General features: G+C 43.0%; 1 protein-coding gene across 1 annotated transcript in view; it reads left to right on the top strand.

The window, feature by feature from the left end:
• Positions 1 to 22,649, top strand: part of LOC111970448 (disks large-associated protein 4-like) — a 61,906-nt gene that overhangs the window by 26,254 nt on the left and 13,003 nt on the right. The window contains exons 5-8 of the mRNA XM_023997187.2: positions 10,941 to 11,386; positions 12,008 to 12,105; positions 18,130 to 18,629; positions 20,366 to 20,457. Coding sequence (XP_023852955.1) covers positions 10,941 to 11,386; positions 12,008 to 12,105; positions 18,130 to 18,629; positions 20,366 to 20,457 — 1,136 coding nt within the window. The remainder of the gene's footprint in view (positions 1 to 10,940; positions 11,387 to 12,007; positions 12,106 to 18,129; positions 18,630 to 20,365; positions 20,458 to 22,649) is intronic.

Raw genomic sequence — 22,649 nt, 5'->3', positions numbered from 1 at the left:
TTCCACCAGACACTGGGAGATTAATTAACCTTTTAGCAGGACAATAACCTAAAACACAAAACCATGAAGGTTCGGATAGCTTTTTTCCCTTAATAAATAAAATGATCACTTAAAAACGCAATTTTGTGTTTACTTGGGTTATCTTTGTGTAATATTGAAATTTGTTTGATGATCTGAAACATTTAGGTGTGACAAAGGTGCAAATAAATAAGAAATCAGGAAGGGGGCAAATACTTTTTCACAGCACTGTATATGATGGGTGCGATGTTATTTACATTTACATTTACGTCATTTAGCAGACGCTCTTATCCAGAGCGACTTACGGCTTGTATAGCATTGTTTAGCCTATCATGTTTTACCGCCACTCACCCCCTAAGGTGAGAGTTAAATGTTATTTAATATTCGTTTATATGCGGGGATCTATAGATGACGAGTTAGCTCAAGCTGTATGTCTAGACACCCTAAGGTTTGTGTTAGTCAAGGAGTGCTTCGTTTGGGGAAGTCACTCAGTAATGGGACGGGAGGGGGGATGGGGTCTGTGTTTTATGTTCACGTTTGTTAATACAGGTGGCATGACAAGCTCCCGCATGGCYGGACGTTTTTCTTCTGGGTTTTGTATGACAGCAACAATTTGCTCTAAAATAAAAAAAAATGCCACATAGTGATCGAGCACAGAGTAGACCTGGTGGAATAAAGAGCACAGAGTAGACCTGGTGGAATAAAGAGCACAGAGTAGACCTGGTGGAATAAAGAGCACAGAGTAGACCTGGTGGAATAAAGAGCACAGAGTAGACCTGGTGGAATAAAGAGCACAGAGTAGACCTGGTGGAATAAAGAGCACAGAGTAGACCTGGTGGAATAAAGATAGTCAGCTGGAACTGTAATGGCTTAGGGCATGTCGTGAAACAAGCTAAGGTTTTTTCTCATCTTAAATCACTGGGCTGACATAGTGCTTCTTCAAGAAACTCATATTAAACGCTCGGCTCAGGCCAAGCTACGAGTCGGCTGGATCGGTCAGATATACCAGTCTAATTTTGATGCAAAGGCGAGAGGGGTAGCAATCCTGATAAGGAAAAACATTCATTTTGTTTACTCATCCTCGATTTCAGATCCTAATGGTTGATATATTATTGTGGCTTGTACACTGAATTCTAAACCAATAATCTTGGTCCATTTATATGGACACAACTTCGATGATCCATTATTTTTTCAAAGGGTATTTAAGGCAATAACAAATATCTCGGATACAAGTGTTATTGTTGGAGGTGACTTTATCTGTTAGATCCTCTTTTAGATAAACACTTATCAAGGTCACTTCAACAATCAAATGCTGGTGTCTGTCTAAATACATAGATGGCAAACCTTAACATTGTTGATATTTGGAGACTGACGCACCCAACAAATAGGGATTATCCTGTCTAGGACAGGGGTTCCACATTCCACTGAAAAGGCAGAGCGCGAAATTCAAAAAATATTTTTTAGAAATATTTTACTTTCACACATTAACAAGTCCAATACAGCTAATGAAAGATACACATCTTGTGAATCCAGCCAACATGTCCGATTTTTTWAATGTTTTACAGGGAAAACACAATATATATTTATGTTAGCTCACCAACAAATAGAAAAAAGCACAGACATTTTTCACAGCACAGGTAGCATGCACAAAATCAACCAAACTAACCTAGAACAAACCAAAGAAACCAAGAAACAACTTCATCAGATGACAGTCTTATAACATGTTATACAATAAATCTATGTTTTGTTCGAAAAATGTGCATATTTCAGGTATAAATCATAGTTTACATTGCGGCTACAATCAGAAATTGCACCGAAAGCAGCCAGAATAATTACAGACACCAACGTGACATACCGAAATACTCATCATAAAACATTTCTGAAAAATACATGGTGTATAGCAAATGAAAGACAAAGATCTTGTGAATACAGSCAATATTTCCGATTTTTTAAGTGTTTTACAGCGAAAACACAATATAGCATTATATTAGCTTACTACAATAGCCTACCACACTACCGCATTCATTCATCAAGGCACGTTAGCGATAGCAATAGGCACGTTAGCGTTAGCGAATAAACCAGCWAAAMATATTAAATTTCACTAACCTTCATAAACCTTCCTCAGATGACAGTCCTATAATATCAGGTTATACATACACTTATGTTTTGTTCGAAAATGTGCATATTTAGAGCTGAAATCCGTGGTTATACAATGTGCTAACGTAGCATKTTTTTCCCAGAATGTGCGGATATTTCTATTAGACTCTCACCTATTCTGACCAAATAGCTATTCATAAACATTACAAAAAAATACATGTTGTATAGGAAACGATAGATCCATTAGTTCTTAATGCAATCGCAGTGTTAGAATTCTAAAAATATCTTCATTACGACATAAGACTTAGTTATGGTAAGGGAATAACCAAAACCTGAGCGCAAAGCTACTAGTACACAGTTCGACAGATATATGAAATAGCATCACAAAATGGTTCCTACTTTTGCTGATCTTCCATCAGAATGTTGTACAAGGGGTCCTTTGTCCAGAACCGTCGTTGTTTGGATTCAGAACGTCCTCTTTCCCTCTTGAATTAGCAAGCACARTGGCCAGGTGGTGCTAAGCTCTCCTTCGTGAACAAACGCAAACGACGCAACACGCCTAACGTCCCGAATAAATTTCAATAGTCTAATAAAACTATATTGAAAAAACATACTTTACGATGATATTGTGACATGTATCAAATAAAATCAAAGCCGGYGATAGTATTCGCCCATAACGACAGCTTTCCAGTAGGCAATAACAGGTCCCAACACGCGCCTTGCAGAGAACAGAAAATGGGGGACACGTTGTTCCAAGAGGGTTTATTCAACCTCAGACCGAGATAATCAACTCATTTTCCCTCTCACTTCCTCTTGACATCCAGGGGAAGGTGTATGACGTGCACGTATAGTCATACGTATCATGCCCATTTATAGGCAGGCACTTGAACACAGCATCGATTTCAGACTTTCCACTTCCTGGTCAGAAAGTGTGCTGCCAAATGAGTTGTGTTTTACCCACAGACAAAATTCAAACGGTTTAAGAAACTAGAGAGTGTTTTCTATCCAATAGTAATAATAATATGCATATTGTACGAGCAAGAATTGAGTACGAGGCCATTTAAATTGGGCACGATTTTCCCCCAAAGTGAAAACAGCACCCCCTGTCCTCATCAGGTTATTCTTTATTTTCATCAGTTCATAAATCATATTCCAGAATTGAGTATTTTTTGTTGGACTCCAAACTAATTTCAGCAGCTGCGTCAGTTACCTATCACCCTATTCTATATACAGTGGGGAGAACAAGTATTTGATACACTGCCGATTTTGCAGGTTTTCCTACTTACAAAGCATGTAGAGGTCTGTAATTTTTATCATAGGTACACTTCAACTGTGAGAGACGGAATCTAAACAAAAATCCAGAAAATCAACATTGTATGATTTTTTAAGTAATTCATTTGTCATTTTTCTGATGACATATCCAAGTTATTTATCTAACCTCATTACACTTTAACGCCAGTAAGAAATTCTTCGTCGCTTCTCTTAATCAGACCTTGTTAGTTTTTCTTTGCGTAGAAGCCCTCCCTGTTCTCCATCGTTACCTGGATATTAACTGCACCTGTTTTGAACTTGTCTACCTGTAATAAACACCTCTGTACACACACTCAATCAAACAGAACTCCAACCTCTCCACAATGGCCAAGACAAGAGAGCTGTGTTAAGGACATCAGGGATAAAATTGTAAGACCTGCACAAGGCTGGGATGGCTACGGACAATAGGCAAGCCAGCTTGGTGAGAGGCAACACTGTTGGTGCATTATTAGAAAATAGAAGAAGTTCAAGATGATGGTCAATCACCTCGGTCTGGGCTACCATGCAAGATCTCACCTCGTGGGGCATCATGATCAATGAGGAAGGTGAGGGATCAGCCCAGAACTACACGGCAGGTACGTGGTCAATGACCTGAAGAGAGCTGGGACCACAGTCCCAAGAACCATTAGTAACACACTACGCCGTCATGGATTAAAAATCTGCAGCGCACACAAGGTCCCCTGCTCAAGCAGGCGCATTGTCCAGGCCGTCTGAAGTTTGCCAATGACCATCTGGATGATCCAGAGAGGAATGGGAGAAGGTCATGTGGTCTGATGATTCAAAATATAGCTTTTTGGTCTAAAACTCCACTCGCCGTGTTTGGAGGAAGAAGAAGGATGAGTACAACCCCAAGAACACCATCCCAACCCGTGAAGCATGGAGGTGGAAACATCATTCTTTGGGGATGCTTTTCTGCAAAGGGGACAGGACGACTGCACACCGTATTGAGGGAGGATGGATGGGGCCATGTATTGCGAGATCTAGCCAAAACCTCCTTCTTCCTCAGTAAGAAGCATTGATGATGGTCGTGCTGGGTTCTTCCAGCATGACAACGACCCGAAACACATAGCCAGGGCAACTAAGGAGTGGCTCCGTAAGAAGTATCTCAAGGTCCTGGAGTGGCCTAGCCAGTCTCCAGACCTGAACCCAATAGAAAATCTTTGGAGGGAGCTGAAAGTCCATATTGCCCGCGACAGCCCGAACCTGAAGGATCTGGAGAAGGTCTGTATGGAGGAGTGGGCCAAAATCCCTGCTGCAGTGTGTGCAAACCTGGTCAAGAACTACAGGAAACGTATGATCTCTGTAATTGCAAACAAAGGATTCTGTACCAAATATTAAGTTCTGCTTTTCTGATGTATCAAATACTTATGTCATGCAATAAAATGCTAATTAATTACTTAAAAATCATACAATGTGATTTTCGGGATTTTTGTTTTAGATTCCGTCTCTCACAGTTGAAGTGTACCTATGATAAAAAATTACAGACCTCTACATGCTTTGTAAGTAGGAAAATCTGCAAAATCGGCAGTGTATCAAATACTTGTTCTCCCCACTGTACGTGCACCGTCGTACATACATTTATTTTGTACCCCTACACCAAGCGCGATCACGACACGCAGGTTAAAATATCAAAACAAACTCTGAACTAATTACATTCATTTGGGGACAGGTCGAAAAGCATTAAACATTTATGGCAATTTAGCTAGCTAGCTTGCACTTGCTAGCTAATTTGTCGTATTTAGCTAGCTTCCTGTTGCTAGCTAATTTGTCCTGGGATATAAACATTGAGTTGTTATTTTACCTGAAATGCACAAGGTCTTCTACTCCGCCAATTAATCCACACATAAAACGGTCAACCGATGGTTTCTAGTCATCTCTCCTCCTTCCAGGCTTTTTCTTATTTGAATTTATATGATGATTGGCATCTAAACTTTCATAGTATTACCACTGATGACCGACAACACAGTTCGTCTTTCAATCAACCATGTGGGTATAACCAATGAGGAGATGGCATGTGGGTACCTGCTTCTATAAACCAATGAGGAGATGGGAGAGACAGGACTTGCAGTGCGATTTGCTTCACAAATAGAACTGACTTCTATTTTAGCCCTTGGCAACGCAGACGCTCATTGACGCGTGCGAGCAGTGTGGGTGCAATAATTGAATAATATAGATTTCTAAATTTATTTTGCAACGCTCGCGCACGCGACGTGAGTGGTGTAGTCAGCCTGTTAGACGCATACTTGTTGAAAGATGAAACTTTTTGMCAGTATTTGAAGGAGCAGATTGCCTTTTTCCTCGGAGCTAAGACACGGGGGATGTTGATGACTCCGCCCATTGGGAATCTCTAAAGGCTGTGATTAGAGGTTAAATTATTTCTTATACATCAGAGAGGAAGAAATGCGCCAATACTGGGCTGAGAGAAATTGAAAGAGAGTTAGGGGAACAGGAGAACGTTTTTAGGATGAATTCCTTGAATGCAGTCCTTGAGAAGATCACAAAGTTGAAATATGAATACAATGCCATCCTTTCGAAACGGATGGGCTCTTTACTTGCTAGAACACAACAAAGTTATTTTGAACTGGGTGACAAACCACATAAATTACTTGCAAGACAGCTAAGGCATGTACAGGCATCTAGAGCTATTCACAAAATAAAAGACAAGAAGGGTAAAATAGTAACAGACCCGCAGGATATTAATAAATGCTTTGCGTAGTTTTACTCAGAGATATATCAATCAAAATGCGATGCTACTGATCCACAAACTATGGAACGCTTTCTCGCTGAATGTTCACAGATTTACCCAGAAAGATTCACAGCTGTAATCGCTGCCAAAAGGGATTCTAAAATGTATTGACTCAGGGGGTTGAATACTTATGTAAATTAGATGTATTTCTGTATTTGCAAAAATGTCCCTTTTTTGTGTAGATTGTTGACAAAATATGACAATTAAATTCATTTGAATCCCACTTTGTAACACAAAATGTGGAAAAAGTCAAGGGGTGTGAATAGTTTCTGAAGATAATGTAGGTTATAGCCAGCTAACCCAAATACTGTAGGACCTCAATAACCCTCTAGCCCAAAATAAATGATGTCCTAGTCCTATGTAATCTGAGAAGAGGAGGTCATTTATGATTTTCCAGTTGTAAGAAAAGCTGATTTTATGGGTTTTCCACCCAAGGGTAAATTCTGTTTAGATTGATGCAAGCGTTCTCTGACACTTGGAACCCATAGGGCAGGGAAGGCATCCAGACCCTGTCACACGCACACAGCCGCGCGCACACACACACACAGTGCAGAATGGAATCTGGAGCAGAGCCAGCATGTCACATAGCTGCCATTACGACGGCAAGCCCTTCCAGCCCAGGGAACATCTCTGTTATTCGAGGTGGCAGTGGTCACTGGTACCCCTCCAGCCCAGGGAACATCTCTGTTATTTGAGGTGGCAGTGGTTCACTGGTTACCCCTCCAGCCCAGGGAACATCTCTTTATTAGAGGTGGCAGTGGTCACTGGTACCCCTCCAGCCACAGGAACATCTCTGTTATTCGAGGTGCAGTGGTCACTGGTCCCCTTCAGCCGCGGGAACATCTCTGTTATTCGAGGTGGCAGTGGTCACTGGTCCCCCTCCAGCCCAGGGAACATCTCTGTTATTCGAGGTGGCAGGCAGGCAGTGGTCACTGGTACCACTATCAGCACCACCTTCCTCTGACATGGCTGTCTGTTATAAACTATGGAATATAGTATATGTCTGGTACTGTGTAGCATTAAACAGCAGGGAAACACTTTCCCTAATTTACAAGAGTATTTATATCATACAATCTTACTTAATTGTCTTGCACCAGCCGTATGGTGCTTATCTGTTGAAATACATTTTCTAAAACTTAGGTGGTAAGCACTGAATAAGAGCATTTCCTTAATTACATAGATTATAATTTATAACCCAGATATTTACTCTGGAACAGGGTCTTTGCAATATCAAGTTTTACCAACAGACCCATAATATGACACACAACCTAACTAACACAGAGGAACCAACCACTCACAGCAGTTGACATGGCAGTACATCTCCACAGCATGTGTTGCCTTCTGATTCTTTTTAGAAAATTATCCTTTATTTTCTCCCAAAGCAGTTGGCCTCGCTGTAAGGCAGTCTATGGTCATAGACTAGTGTGAGTGATTTATGGGGCGGGCAGAGCGTGAGGAATCTTTCCCCGGGCTGTATAGCCAGGTAGTTACTGGTTATGGTATCAATGGTATGTCAATGAGGAGATGGATGACTACATTGGAAAGATGAACTTATTCTCATCACAAGCTACTGTATGTACTGTTGTTGTTGTACGGTTATAATGGTCTACTGTTGTGGGGAATGAACGTTGTTGATGCACTATTTGAACCAGATATGTGTGAGGTGAGGCAACGTGTAAAGTATGAGAAGAGATAGCGGCAACTGGGTATAGTGTTGTTGTTCCTCATAGTGATGGAATAGTGAAGGCCAGAGATTTCCGAAGAGCATCCTTCATTCAGGGTTCAACCCGTCATGCTGGTGTGTTCATTGCCAATGTGATACCTATCTATTTCCAACATTCTGTGTATTGTTGTTGCATTCCAAGTGAAGGCCCCATCTTGCTCTTGGACTTGCCATAGGGATTCATGCACTATTTGTGCAATGCATTTCTTTTGCTCCGACCACTCTTTTAGCGGTGTGCCTTACATTTACTGTGAGAAGAGTAGGAAAGATCGTATCTCACTATGAGACAAGGATGAGACAATTATAACCTTTGAGACAATATGAGACGATAACCAGTATCTGAACGATATGATACTGTCCTCCTGTTGTAGTTGTTTAGTAAGACTTAAAACTATTCATTAATTGTCTGTACTTTTAGAGGTATACAATGGCTTAAAGTTTCTAAGTGCTGCAGACTAGTTTCACTTTGAGACGAACCTTACCGAGGTTGTAGCCTGCACTTTGACAGAGCAACGAGAGGCAGTGTAAACATTAGCTTGCCGCTTTGCAGTGAGACGAGTGTGAGCTCATGTGAGCATATCATTTGGTGAGGCCGCGACACACACAAAGGACTATAAGTCCTATAAAGCTATAAGTCTGTGGATCAAGCCGCACAACAGATCTTTTGTTTTGAGTGTTTTCTTCCAAGCTCCCTCACGTGTTTATGCTGCTCGTAGGGCTCAAAAAGCCTCTGTCAAGTAGCTGAGATTTACAGCCATAGGGAGATATTACTAACATAGCAATGTTAGGTTTTAAAATGCATGTCAAAGCATGTACGGTTAGCCAAGGTTAAGTTATTTAAAAAATAATCTGTCATAGTCATACACGTTTCCTTTAGGCCAAGGGTGAAACATTTGGAAAAACACCTCAGGGAATGTGCTAGAAGAAGATCATGGCTATTAACTATTTAGCTTTGTTCATTACTTATAACTCAAATAGGTGATCACATGTTGACTTTGATGTCCAAAAAGTGACTGTGCCATGTCATGCCAGTGCTTGTTACAGGCTACATCTAGCCTACAGCTGCAACTACCTGTCATTGAGGATGTTCAACTCACTTTTGATATAATAAATATCTCTGGGTAGATAGAATTACACCAGGCTAAATTCATCTTCACTTTCAAATAGTATTAAAATATGGTAATTCGAGCCTGTACAACTTGACACACGTCCAGAGCCATCTTAGGACACACCAAAGGAATTCTTACTGGAAAGCAAAGTGTCCTCAGACAAAATCAATTGTCTTGTGCGGCGGTGATGTCAGCATGCGCATTGGTTACATTCTTGTGAACATTTTTCCTTTGGCACACTCAGATCTTTGCCAAACCCACCCCAAGCTCCAAAAATGCTAGCTCCCCCACTAAGCCTATGTCCTTACTAACCCTCCTCTAGAAGCCTGCTACGTATCCCCTCTATAAGGAGTGGAAAACAAGGAAGCAAAGTTGTGTCAAAGCCATTATTTGGGCTACAGTAAACATTGGTGTTTTGGTGAGGCAGATGTCCTCTGTCAAAGGCAGCTATGCTCATTTTTAAACACTCAAAATAGATACACTCAGAGTCATCTGTAGCATGATGCTAGACTAAAATTGTATGACATTATTTGTGGATCATTTTAAGTCAATGTGGTTGCCTGTCAGCTGGCCTATAATTTGAGAAGTCACTTCTCCAGTCCTAGATTTGAATGCTGTTATGGCACTGATTAGCCATTAGGGGAACAGGCTAACTGTCGTCAGTTGACTCATTGTTTACAATGACATTCCTGACCACCACTTGAGTTCGAGATCCTGGTTGCCCCTCTCTGCCCTATCAAGTCTATAGATGGTGTCAGATACAGCCTCCATTAGGTGTCAAGTAAGGTTTCCATTGTATATATCTATTGTAAAGATCCCACAGCAACCACTGAATTTTTGTAAAGTGCACTCATCCCACTCTTATTTCATGAGGAAGACTTGACGTGAGGTGATCAAAAGGCAACAGTGCCACTGCCACTTTGTCCTGCATGGTGATTGACTGCGCTATTTTGGATTAGTTTCACCCCTGACCCCTTTCTGGGAAGAGCAAAAATATATATATTGTACACAATGTGTGATATTCGTCACTGAATGCATTAGACCAGGGGTGGGCAGCTGGGGGGGTGGAACTCAGTCAGGGTCTCAACTTACTGTTGAGAATTAGAATAATAGAATACACAATGTGCAATTTCGAAAGTTGGTTGTGCATCAGCAGTCACTCAATTAGATTCTCTAAAATMTATCAAAAAAATTAGACGTTTTTAGATAAATGTATTAAAAATACAAAACAGAAATAGCTTATTTACATAAGTATTCAGACCCTTTGCTATGAGATGTGAAATTTAGCTCAGGTGCATCCTGTCGCCATTGATCATCCTTGAGATGTTTCGACAACTTGATTGGAGTCCACCTGTGTTAAATTCAATTGATTGGACATGATTTGGAAAGGCACACACCTGTCTATATAAGGTCCCACAGTTGACAGTGCATGTCAGAGCAAAAACCAAGCCATGAAGGAATTATTCCGTAGAGCTCCAAGACAGGATTGTGTTGAGGCACAGATATGGGGAAGGGAACCAAAACATTTCTGTAGAAATAACGGTCCCCAAGAACACAGTGACCTCCATCATTCTTAAATTGAAGAAGTTTGGAACCTTCAAAATTGGTGTCCACACTACATACTCTATAGCAGGGGTGTCAAACTCATTCCACGGAGGGCCGAGGGTCTGCAGGTTTTTGTTTTTCCCTTTCAATTAAAACCTAGACAATCAGGTGAGGGGAGTTCCTTAATAATTAGTGACCTTAATGCATCAATCAAATACAAAGGTGGAGTGAAAACCTGGAGACACTCGGCCCTCTGTGGAATGAGTTTGACACGTGGGCTCTATAGGAAACTCTCTCATGCTCTTTCGCTCCCTCTCTCTTTGTCTCTCTCTCTCTCTCTCTCTCTCTCTCTCTCTCTCTCTCTCTCTCTCTCTTTTCCCCTCTCCTCCAGTCTCCACATGCATCACTACCTGTAAGAAGCCGGCGCCACCGCCCGTGCCGCCCCGCACCACTTCGAAGCCCTACATCTCTGTGACGGTGCAGAGCAGCACTGAGTCAGCCCAGGACACCTACCTGGACCACCAGTCTGAGCGTGATCGCCGCAGCAAGACCATTACCAGTCAGTCCAGCCAAGCCCACAGCAACTCCTCCGACAGCCTCGACAGCACACGCGCCAACAGCTTGGCTCGGGGTATTCCTTGGCCCATCCCCGTCCCCGTCGCCACCCCCCGGGAACCCCTCACCACCACCGTCCACCACACTACCACCGGGACTGACGCCAACGACTCCCAGCGTGAACCCTTGAAGACGACGGGCACCAACAGGGGGAACCTGATGGCAGAGGAGCCCCTCGCGGACATCGTGCCCCGGAGGAAGCTTTCCTCCATAGGCATACAGGTAGGAGCGCCGTTACGAGCGCCGTTAGTCAGTGACGTTATGGTATCGTCAGTGAAGTTAGTCATTAACGTTACATTAGTCAGTAACATCACAGTAGTGGAGCTTGAGTTTCTGTGGCAGTATGGTTAAGGCCCGGCAATGGACTGGCGTGCAGCAACCAATTGGCTGCTGGTTCAAATCCTTAGATGGGTGCGTGGGGGTGTGTACTACTATTGTTTCCTTGACAACAGCAATGAATATAGTACCAGTCAAAAGTTTGGACACACCTACTAATTCAAGGGTTTTTCTTTATTTTTACTATTTTCTACGTTATAGAATAATAATGAAGACATAAAAACTATGAAATAACACATATGGAATCATGTAGTAACCAAAAAAGTGTTAAACATATCAAAATGTATTTTATATTTTATATTCTTCAAAGTAGCCACCCTTTGCCTTGATGACAGCGTTGCACACTCTTTGCATTCTCTCAACCAGCTTCATGAGGAATGCTTTTCCAACAGTCTTAATGTCTCAAGAACCACATTGATATATCATTTTAATCTTGGAATTCTGGACGACCACCAAATTCCTCCAGATTCAACCTTTTGATGACTGTGTCTTCTGATTGGTTGCCAGGTTGACTGCATTCAGGAGGAAGTCCAACGAGTGGAGACACCGACACCACCATTGGCCAGATTCCAGTCAATCGGAATACAGGCGGACGACGGCTGGCAGTAAGTAACAGCACTTCCTGTCCCCCCGGTCATGACATGTCAATCATTTCCCATAAGGAAATAATATTTCTGCTCCATAAAATGTTGCCTATTTGTATTCATCCCTGAGGGGCCATTTTAATGTAGTCACTGAGAAAATGTCCATAATGTGAGAAAACAGTTACATGCCTGTTATGTTGCCAAGAGCATACAGCATTTACATGCAAGATTTGAAGGTCATTCTGTAGTGCTGTAGCGTAGTACTTGTCGGGTAGTTAACATAGTTTTGTGATATTTTGAATGCCAGGAAGTCCTTGGCTTCAACCCCCTTTGTTCCCTCTCTTTGAAGTTTTACGTTTTATTAGTTGTATGTACAGGATACACATGGTATACACCATCCAATGAAATGCTTAATTGCAGATTCCTTCACGACAATGCAACAYCAATAAGAAATAAGAAAATACAAGAATACGAGCATGAAGTAAATGGCTCAGGAGAATGGAATTAACATTGTAGCATAAGTATAATACAGGAAGGCACGATTTATAGTAAATTTACACATGTATCAGGGACGGGAGGGAACTCCTAGTTTGCATGCAGAGTGTTGTGAAGTTGGTTGTCAGAATTCTCTCACAATTTGATTACTTCTGAATGTGGCCAGTTGATATCGTAGAAAGAGCCTAAATAAAGAGCTTTGACTTACTTGACTCAAACAAAACGTGTATATATACAGTTGAAGTCAGAAGTTTACATACACCTTAGCCAAATACATTTGAACTCAGTTTTTCACAATTCCTGACATTTAATCCTAGTAAAAATTCCCTGTCTTAGGTCAGTTAGGATCACTACATTATTTTAAGTATGTGAAATGTCAGAATAATAGTAGAGAGAATCATTTATTTCAGCTTTTATTTCTTTCATCACATTCCCAGTGGGTCAGAAGATTATATACACTCAATTAGTATTTGGTAGCATTGCTTTTAAATTGTTTAACTTGGGTCAAACATTTCGGGTAGCCTTCCACAAGCTTCCCACAATAAGTTGGGTGAATTTCGAACGATTCCTCCTGACAGAGCTGGTGTGACTGAGTCAGGTTTGTAGGCCTCCTTGCTCGCACACACTTTTTCAGTTCTGCCCACAAATGTTCTATAGGATTGAGGTCATGGCTTTGTGATGGCCACTCCAATACCTTGATTTTGTTGTCCGTAAGCCATTTAGCCACAACTTTGGAAGTATGCTTGGGGTCATTGTCCATTTGGAAGACCCATTTGCAACCAAGCTTCAACTTCCTCGATGATGTCTTGAGCATGTTGCTTCAATATATCCACATAATTTTCTTTCCTCATGATGCCATCTATTTTGTGAAGTGCACCAGTCTCTGCAGCAAAGCACCCCACAACATGAATGCTGCCACCCCGTGCTTCACGGTTGGGATGGTGTTTCTTCGGCTTGCAAGCATCCCCTTTTTCCTCCAAACATAACGATGGTCAATATGGCAGTTATATTTTTGTTTCATCAGACCAGAGGACATTTCTCCAAAAAGTACGATCTTTTGTCCCATGTGCAGTTGCAAACCGTAGTCTGGCTTTTTTATGGCGATTTTGGAGCAGTGGCTTCATCCTTGCTGAGCGGGCTTTCAGGTTATGTCGATATAGGACTCGTTTTGCTGTGGATATAGACACTTTTGTACCTGTTTCCTCCAGCATCTTCACAAGGTCTTTGCTGTTGTTCTGGGATTGATTTGCATTTTCGCACCAAAGTACGTTAATCTCTAGGAGACAGAACGCGTCTCTTCCTGAGCGGTATGACGGCTGCGTGGTCCATGGTGTTTATACTTGTGTACTATTGGTTTGTACAGATGAACGTGGTACCTTCAGGCATTTGGAAATTGCTCCAAGGATGAACCAGAACTTGTGGAGGTCTACAAAAAATGTTTTGAGGTCTTTCCAAGCAAAGAGGCAGTGAGTTTGAAGGTAGGCCTTGAAATACATCCAGGTACACCTCCATTTGACTCAAATGATGTCATATTAGCCTATGAGAAGCTTCTAAAGCCATGACATAATTTTCTGGAATTTTCCAAGCTTTTAAGACACAGTCAACTTAGTGTATGTAAACTTCTGACCCACTGGAATTGTGATACAGTGATTATAAGTGAAATAATCTGTCTGTAAACAATTGTTGGAAAAATTACTTGTGTGATGGCACAAAGTAGATGTCCTAACCGACTTGCCAAAACTATAGTTTGTTAACAAGAAATTTGTGGAGTGGTTGAAAAACAAGTTTTTATGACTCCAACATACGTGTATGTAAACTTCCGACTTCAACTGTATACAGTATACGGGTATATATAAGGATATACTGTATAACTACTGTTATTTAGGGTGTCCATCTAAACAACAGTATTCCTATTTCAAATAAAAACCTCTGTCACGCCCTGACCTTAGATATCTCTGTTTTTCTATATATTTTGGTTAGGTCAGGGTGTGACTAGGGTGGGTACGCTAGTTTTTGTAGGTCTAGGGTTTTTGTATGTCTAGGGGTGTTGTATGTCTAGGGGTGTTGTATGTCTATGTTGGCCTGATATGGTTCCCAATCAGAGACAGCTGTTTATCGTTGTCTCTGATTGGGGATCATATTTAGGTAGCCATTTGCCTCATTTGTGTTGTGGGATCTTGTCTACATTGAGTTGCCTGAGTGCACACCTGTAGCTTCACGTTTGGTTTGGTTGTTTGTTGTTTTGTTAGGTGAGTTTCAGTTGATTCAAATTATGTGGAACTCTACTCACGCTGCACCTTGGTCTCATCATTATGACGAGCGTGACAATCTCAATGCTATTTTATTGGCACCCCATACCAACAATTAAAGTACAGTGCCTTCTGAAAGTATTCAGACCCCTTGACTTTTTCCACATTTTGTTACGTCAAAGCCTTATTCTAAAATGTATTATATATTTATTTTTTCTCAGCAATTTACACAAAATACCCCATAATGACAAAGCAAAAACATTTTTATACATTTTTGCTAATTTATCAAAAATAAAAAACAGATACCTTATTTACATAAGTATTCAGACCCTTTGCTATGAGACTCAAAATTGAGCTCAGGTGCATCCTGTTTCAATTGATCATCCTTGAGATGTTTATTGTTTTTATTTTTTTTATTTCACCTTTATTTAARCAGGTAGGCAAGTTGAGAACAAGTTCTCATTTACAACTGTGACCTGGCCAAGATAAAGCAAAGCAGTTCGACACATATAACAACACAGAGTTACACATGGAGTAAAACAAACAAACAATAATACATCAATAATACAGTAGAAAAATAAGTCTATATACAATGTGAGCAAATGAGGTGAGATAAGGGATGTAAAGGCAATAAATAGGCCATGGTGGCGAAGTAAATACAATATAGCAATTAAAACACTGGAATTGTAGATTTGACAGTAGATGAGTGTGCAAAGTAGAAATACTGGGGTGCAAAGGAGCAAAATAAATAAATAAATACAGTAGGGGATGAGGTAGTTGTTTGGGCTATTTATAGATGGACTATGTACAGGTGCAGTGATCTGTGAGCTGCTCTGACAGCTGGTGCTTAAAGCTAGTGAGGGAGATAAGTGTTTCCAGTTTCAGAGATTTTTGTAGTTCGTTCCAGTCAATGGCAGCAGAGAACTGGAAGGAGAGGCGGCCAAAGGAGGAATTGGCTTTGGGAGTGACAAGTGAGATATACCTGCTGGAACGCGTGCTACAGGTGGGTGCTGCTATGGTGACCAGAGAGCAGAGATAAGGTGGGACTTTACCTAGCAGGGTCTTGTAGATGACCTGGAGCCAGTGGGTTTGGCGACGAGTATGAAGCGAGGGCCAGCCAACGAGAGCGTACAGGTCGCAGTGGTGGGTAGTATATGGGGCTTTGGTGACAAAACGGATGGCACTGTGATAGACTGCATCCAATTTGTTGAGTAGGGTGTTGGAGGCTATTTTGTAAATGACATCGCCAAAGTCAAGGATCGGTAAGATGGTCAGTTTTACGAGGGTATGTTTGGCAGCATGGGTGAAGGATGCTTTGTTGCAAAATAGGAAGCCAATTCTAGATTTAACTTTGGATTGGAGATGTTTTATGTGAGTCGGGAAGGAGAGTTTACAGTCTAACCATACACCTAGGTATTTGTAGTTGTCCACATATTCTAAGTCAGAACCGTCCAGAGTAGTGATGCTGGACGGGCGGGCAGGTGCAGGCAGCGATCGGTTGAAGAGCATGCATTTAGTTTTACTTGTATTTAAGAGCAGTTGGAGGCCACGGAAGGAGAGTTGTATGGCATTGAAGCTCGTCTGGAGGTTAGTTAACACAGTGTCCAAAGAAGGGCCAGAAGTATACAGAAATTGATTCTACGAATTGATTCGAGTCCACCTATGGTAAATTCAATTGATTGGACATGATTTGGAAAGGCAAACACCTGTCTATATAAGGTCCCACAGTTGACAGTGTATGTCAGAGCAAAAACCAAGCCATGAGGTGGAAGGAATTGTCCGTAGAGCTCTGAGACAGGATTGTGTCGAGGAACAGATCTGGGGAAGGGTACTAAAAAGTTTCTGCAGCATTGAAGCTCCCTAAGAACACTGTGGCCTCCATCATTCTTAAATGGAAGAAGTTTGGAACCACCAAGACTCTTCCTAGAGCTGGCTGCCCGGCCAAACTGAGCAATTGGGGGAGAAGGTCTCTAGAGTTCCTCTGTGGAGATGGGAGAAGCTTCCAGAAGGACAGACATCTCTGCAGCACTCCACCAATCAGGCCTTTATGGTAGAGTGTCCAGACGGAAGCCACTCCTCAGTAAAAGGCACATGACAGCCCACTTGGAGTTTGGCAAAAGGCACCTAAAGACTTTCAGACCATGAGAAACACGATTCTCTGGTCTGATGAAACCAGGATAGAACTCTTTGGCCTGAATGCCAAGCGTCACATCTGGAGGAAACCTGGCACCATCCCTACAGTGAAGTATGGTTGTGGCAGCATCATGCTGTGGGAATGTTTTTCAGCGGCAGGGACTGGGAGACTAGTCAGGATCAAAGCAAAAATGAATGGAGCCAAGTTCAGAGATCCTTGATGAAAACCTGCTGCAGAGCGCTCAGGACCTCAGACTGGGGTGAAGGTACACCTTCCAACAGGACAACGACCCTAAACAGGAGTGACTTCGGGACAAGTCTCTGAATGTCCTTGAGTGGCCCAGCCAGAGCCCGGACTTGAACCCGTTTGAACATCTCTTGAACGCTCCCCATCCATCCTGACAGAGCTTGAGAAGATCTGTAGAGAGGAATGGGAGAAACTCCCCAAATACAGGTGTGCCACGCTTGTAGCATCATATCCAAGAAAACCCGAGGCTGTAATTGCTGCCAAAGGTACTTCAACAAAGTAATGTGTAAGGGATCTGAATTATTATGTACATTTGATATTTCAGTTAAAAAATTCTAAAAACCTGTTTTTGCTTTGTCATTATTGGGTATTGTATGTAATGAGTATTGTGGTGTATTGTATGTAATGGTATGTAATGAGTCATAGAGATGGATAGAGGTTGAACTTGCCACAAAAGACTGTGATACCATGTGCAACTACATTTTTTAACAGTAGTTAACTCTGTGGTATGCCCTGTATCCATCTCTATGGTCTAGTCTAGGTTCTGTGTGTTATACCTATATCTTCATCCTGGCGTTGTCTGGCGTTGAGAACATTGCTTGGTTTGTTTTGCAGGAGGAAAAGGCTTGGTCATATGTTTTCCCCTGGTGTTTGTTTTTACACACAAGAATAACAAATGTGATGTTTATTTCACATACAGAAACAACCAGGGCTGGTTTGACTTTGTTTGGTTTTACTTTGAGATTGGTGTTAGGTTGCAGGCACATTCTGGTTCTTGAAGTTTACATATTAGTTTACCAATACTTTATATCGCATTGCCTTGACAACATTATTAGAGATGCATTGTCTATTTTCACCATTGTTATTGATTGAGCATTGACCCCTTTTTCCTATATCACTTTTGTGTGTGTGTTTTTTCAGGCTCAGTCGTTCCAGTATCATGGCCTCCAAGCAGGAGACAGACTCAGACACACAGGACCTCCCTGTCATCTCCCACGCCAAGCCCGTCCCCGAGAAGAAGAGCATGGTCAGCAACGCCTGCCAATCCATGGACTCTCCCCCGTGCGGCGGCCAGTTCAGCCAGGGCAACGGATCAAATCCCACCGCTGACACCAGTACGTCTCCACCTCCACTACGGCAGTTCCTCAACCGCTCCACCACACGGTCCTCCTCCGACTCCTTCGCCGAGAGCCTGGATCCGGCCCTGGACCCCTCGTTCCTACCCCCTCCGGACCCCTGGCTGGAGAGTGGGAATGAGAATGCAGGCAGTGGGAACCCTAACGCGGTGCCCCCTCCAGGCCCTGCATGCCGGCGGGACGGCCACTGGTTCCTCAAGTTGCTGCAGGCAGAGACGGGCCGCATGGAGGGCTGGTGCCAGCAGATGGAGCAGGAGACCAAAGACAACCAGCTCTCAGAGGAGGGTAAGACACACTTTAGTATATTGCCCCACCATCCACATCATGACAGTGAATTGATCTACAAAGTGGTCTGACCTGATGGCCTGGTCTGACCTGACCTAAGGGCTCAAAGCCTGGCTAAGGTTCAACCACAACACACACACATGCCGACACTCTGCAGTGGATGAGGCGGTAATAGCTGGAGTTAACACACAGACAGGCCTCTAATTCCAGAATTACACTAATGTACTCTGTACCTGATTACAGACCCAGATTAGATAAGTACCTCAACATCAGGCTGAAATGACACACACACACACACACACACACACACACTGAACAGTCCTCACACAAAATCTCAGTCAAGCATGCACGCTATATCAGAATATCTTGACCAAACTAAGAAAAAAGCAAAGGGTAATTTTGTGTCAGTGTATGTATCTGCCATTTGCAGTGTGTGTGCTTGCGCATTCATTTCTCTCGCTGTTGGCACGATAGAGTTGACATTGTGTCTGATTCGTGCCGGACCATAGAAACACCTGGTTCTGCTGGCCCCCTAATCTCATTGCCATAACCTCATCATCCAGTGGTCCTATTTTTTATTTTTTTTAATCAATTTCACCAACACAGATGTTTTTTATGCAGCATTAAAACAGAGACTAAAGTCATAAATACTGGATGAAGAAGACTCAAGTATCTATGAGGCCCGGGACGATACCAGTATCGCAATACTCGTTACTAAAGTGGCAAGGAAACACACAGGAAGCGGATTTCACTTCTTTAGAAAAATAGCCCTAATGTTGGAAAAAACATCATTATGTTGTCAGCCAGAGTCACATTTATTTATTTTCCAAGCTATAGCACACTATATTTTACATACAGCAGGTTTTTATAGGACCAATTGACTCTGCTTCGTGTTTTCATTTTTGCCATGGGAAAAATATTGCGATACTGGTATTGCTCTAGTAACTATGTAGGCTTAGAGTGCTACCTTTAAAGAGGATAACACTGTCCATTACACTGTAATCCTCTTGGGTGGCCCCCATGTAGTCGTTTAGACAATACTGGAAAAGCCTTAACGTCCATCTCTAGTCTAGACACTCCACATTTGCTTGGGTTTGTTTTGGGAACTTTGCCCGGGATGGTTTACTGTGTTAATGTGATGTTCCTGTTTGAACAGGCTGAGATTTTTCTCCCTCACAAAGCATCTTGTCTCCCTGTGACAAATCCTTTTCACAGATGTCCTTGTGTGCAGTCTAGCTGTCAATTTAGTTGTACAGATAGAGGGAAGTGTGTAGAGACAACCACATCTCCTTTCTTATGATGGTAGTGTTCTAAACCCATACCTTCTTGGGACTAATGACCTTTAGGCGTGGTGTCTGTACTCAAAAAGGTCCTCGACTCTAAGTATGTGGCAGAACAGTCTTGTTTTTGAGAATGTACTGAAATGAATGTATAGGAAGACCTGATACACATTAGTTGCTAGGGGGAAAGTTTATTAGCATTAGGTTCGAGTTTTGTTCCTAAATGGAACAATGAGAGACACTCTTTGTAATGGCACTCTTTGACACGCTCTGTTGATTGGTGTTGCATTCCCAATGCCCCAACAAAGTGTGTGTGTGTGAGTMTCTGCCTGACTACCTGACTGTCTGTCTGTCTGCCTGCCTGTCTGTACCTGCCTGTCTACCTGTGTCTATCTGTCTGTCTGTGCACGTGTGTGTCAGTATGACTCAATCTGTATGTATTCTTGTTATCTGCAGTGTTGGGGAAAGTTCGCAGTGCAGTGGGCAGTGCTCAGCTCCTCATGACCAAGAAATTTGAGCAGTTCAGAGGACTGTGTGAACAAAACTTGGTAAGTATCAACTCTCCATGTTACAACTCACCCATACACACATCACCAGTCAAAACAACACTACCACAACACCATCACATCACCAGAAAAAACAATACTACCCCACCACAACACCATTACACCATCACATCACCAGAAAAAACAATACTACCCCACCACAACACCATCACAACACCAGACAAAACAATACTACCCCACCACAACACCATTACACCATCACATCACCAGACAAAACAATACTACCTCACCACAACACCATTACACCATCACAACACCAGACAAAACAATACTACCCCACCACAACACCATTAAAGGCGTGGGGCTAGATTACTTCATATATTGTTCCATCAATCCCATATTAAAGTGGCTGAGATTGAGTCAGTTGGCAGCAGCCACTCAAAGTTAGTGATGGCTGTTTAACAGTCTGATGGCCTTGAGATAGAAGCTGTTTTTCAGTCTCTCGTGCCTGCTTTGATGCACCTGTACTGACCTCGCCTTCTGGATGATAGCGGGGTGAACGGCAGTGGCTTGGGTGGTTGTTGTCCTTGATGATCTTTATGGCCTTCCTGTGACATCGGGTGGTGTAGGTGTCCTGGAGGGCAGGTAGTTTGCCCCCGGTGATGCGTTGTGCAGACCTCACTACCCTCTGGAGAGCCTTACGGTTGTGGGCGGAGCAGTTGCCGTACCAGGCGGTGATACAGCCCGACAGGATGCTCTCGATTGTGCATCTGTAGAAGTTTGTGAGTGCTTTTGGTGACAAGCCGAATTTCTTCAGCCTCCTGAGGTTGAAGAGGCGCTGCTGCGCCTTCTTCACAACGCTGTCTGTGTGGGTGGACCAATTCAGTTTGTCCGTGATGTTACACGAGGAACTTAACACTTTCCACCTTCTCCACTACTGTCCGTCGATGTGGATATGGGGGTGCTCCTCTGCTGTTTCCTGAAGTCCACAATCATCTCCTTTGTTTTGTTGACGTTGAGTGTGAGGTTATTTTCCTGACACCACACTCCGAGGGCCCTCACCTCCTCCCTGTAGGCCTCTCGTCGTTGTTTGGTAATCAAGCCTACCACTGTAGTGTCATCCGCAAACTTGATGATTGGTTGGAGGCGTGCATGGCCACGCAGTCGTGGTGAACAGGGAGTACAGGAGAGGGCTCAGAACACACCTTGTGGGGCCCAGTGTTGAGGATCAGCGGGTGGGAGATGTTGTTACCTACCCTCACCACCTGGGGGCGGCCGTCAGGAAGTCCAGACCCATTACACAGGGCGGGGTCGAGACCCAGGGTCTCAGCTTGATGACGAGTTTGGAGGTACTATTGGTGTTAAATGCTGAGCTGTAGTCGATGAACAGCATTCTCACATAGGTATTCCTCTTGTCCAGATGGGTTAGGGCAGTGTGCAATGTGGTTGCGATTGCGTCGTCTGTGGACCTATTGGGTCGGTAAGCAAATTGGAGTGGGTCTAGGGTGTCCGGTAGGGTGGAGGTGATATGGTCCTTGACTAGTCTCTCAAAGCACTTCATGATGACGGAAGTGAGTGCTACGGGGCGGTAATCGTTTAGCTCAGTTACCTTAGCTTTCTTGGGAACAGGAACAATGGTGGCCCTCTTGAAGCATGTGGGAACAGCAGACTGGATAAGGATTGATTGAATATGTCCGTAAACACACCAGCCAGCTGGTCTGCGCATGCTCTGAGGACCGGCTGGGAATGCCGTCTGGGCCTGCAGCCTTGCGAGGGTTAACACGTTTAAATGTTTTACTCACCTCGGCTGCAGTGAAGGAGAGGCCGCAGGTTTTGGTAGCGGGCCGTGTCAGTGGCACTGTATTGTCCTCAAAGCGAGCAAAAAAAGTTATTTAGCCTGTCTGGGAGCAAGACATCCTGGTCCGCGACGGGGCTGGTTTTCTTTTTGTAATCCGTGATTGACTGTAGACCCTGCCACATAACCTCTTGTGTCTGTGCTGTTGAATTGCGACTCTATTTTGTCTCTATACTGGGACTTAGCTTGTTTGATTGCCTTGCGGAGAGAATAGCTACACTGTTTGTATTCGGTCATGTTTCCGGTCACCTTGCCCTGGTTAAAAGCAGTGGTTCGCGCTTTCAGTTTCACGCGAATGCTGCCGTCAATCCACGGTTTCTGGTTGGGAATGTTTTAATCGTTGCTGTGGGTACGACATCGTCAATGCACTTTTCTAATC

This window comes from Salvelinus sp. IW2-2015, linkage group LG11 (genome assembly GCF_002910315.2).
Source record: "Salvelinus sp. IW2-2015 linkage group LG11, ASM291031v2, whole genome shotgun sequence".
Taxonomy (NCBI): Eukaryota; Metazoa; Chordata; class Actinopteri; order Salmoniformes; family Salmonidae; genus Salvelinus; species Salvelinus sp. IW2-2015.
Note: the sequence above shows the minus strand (reverse complement) of the source record. Positions and strands in the feature narration are given on the sequence as shown.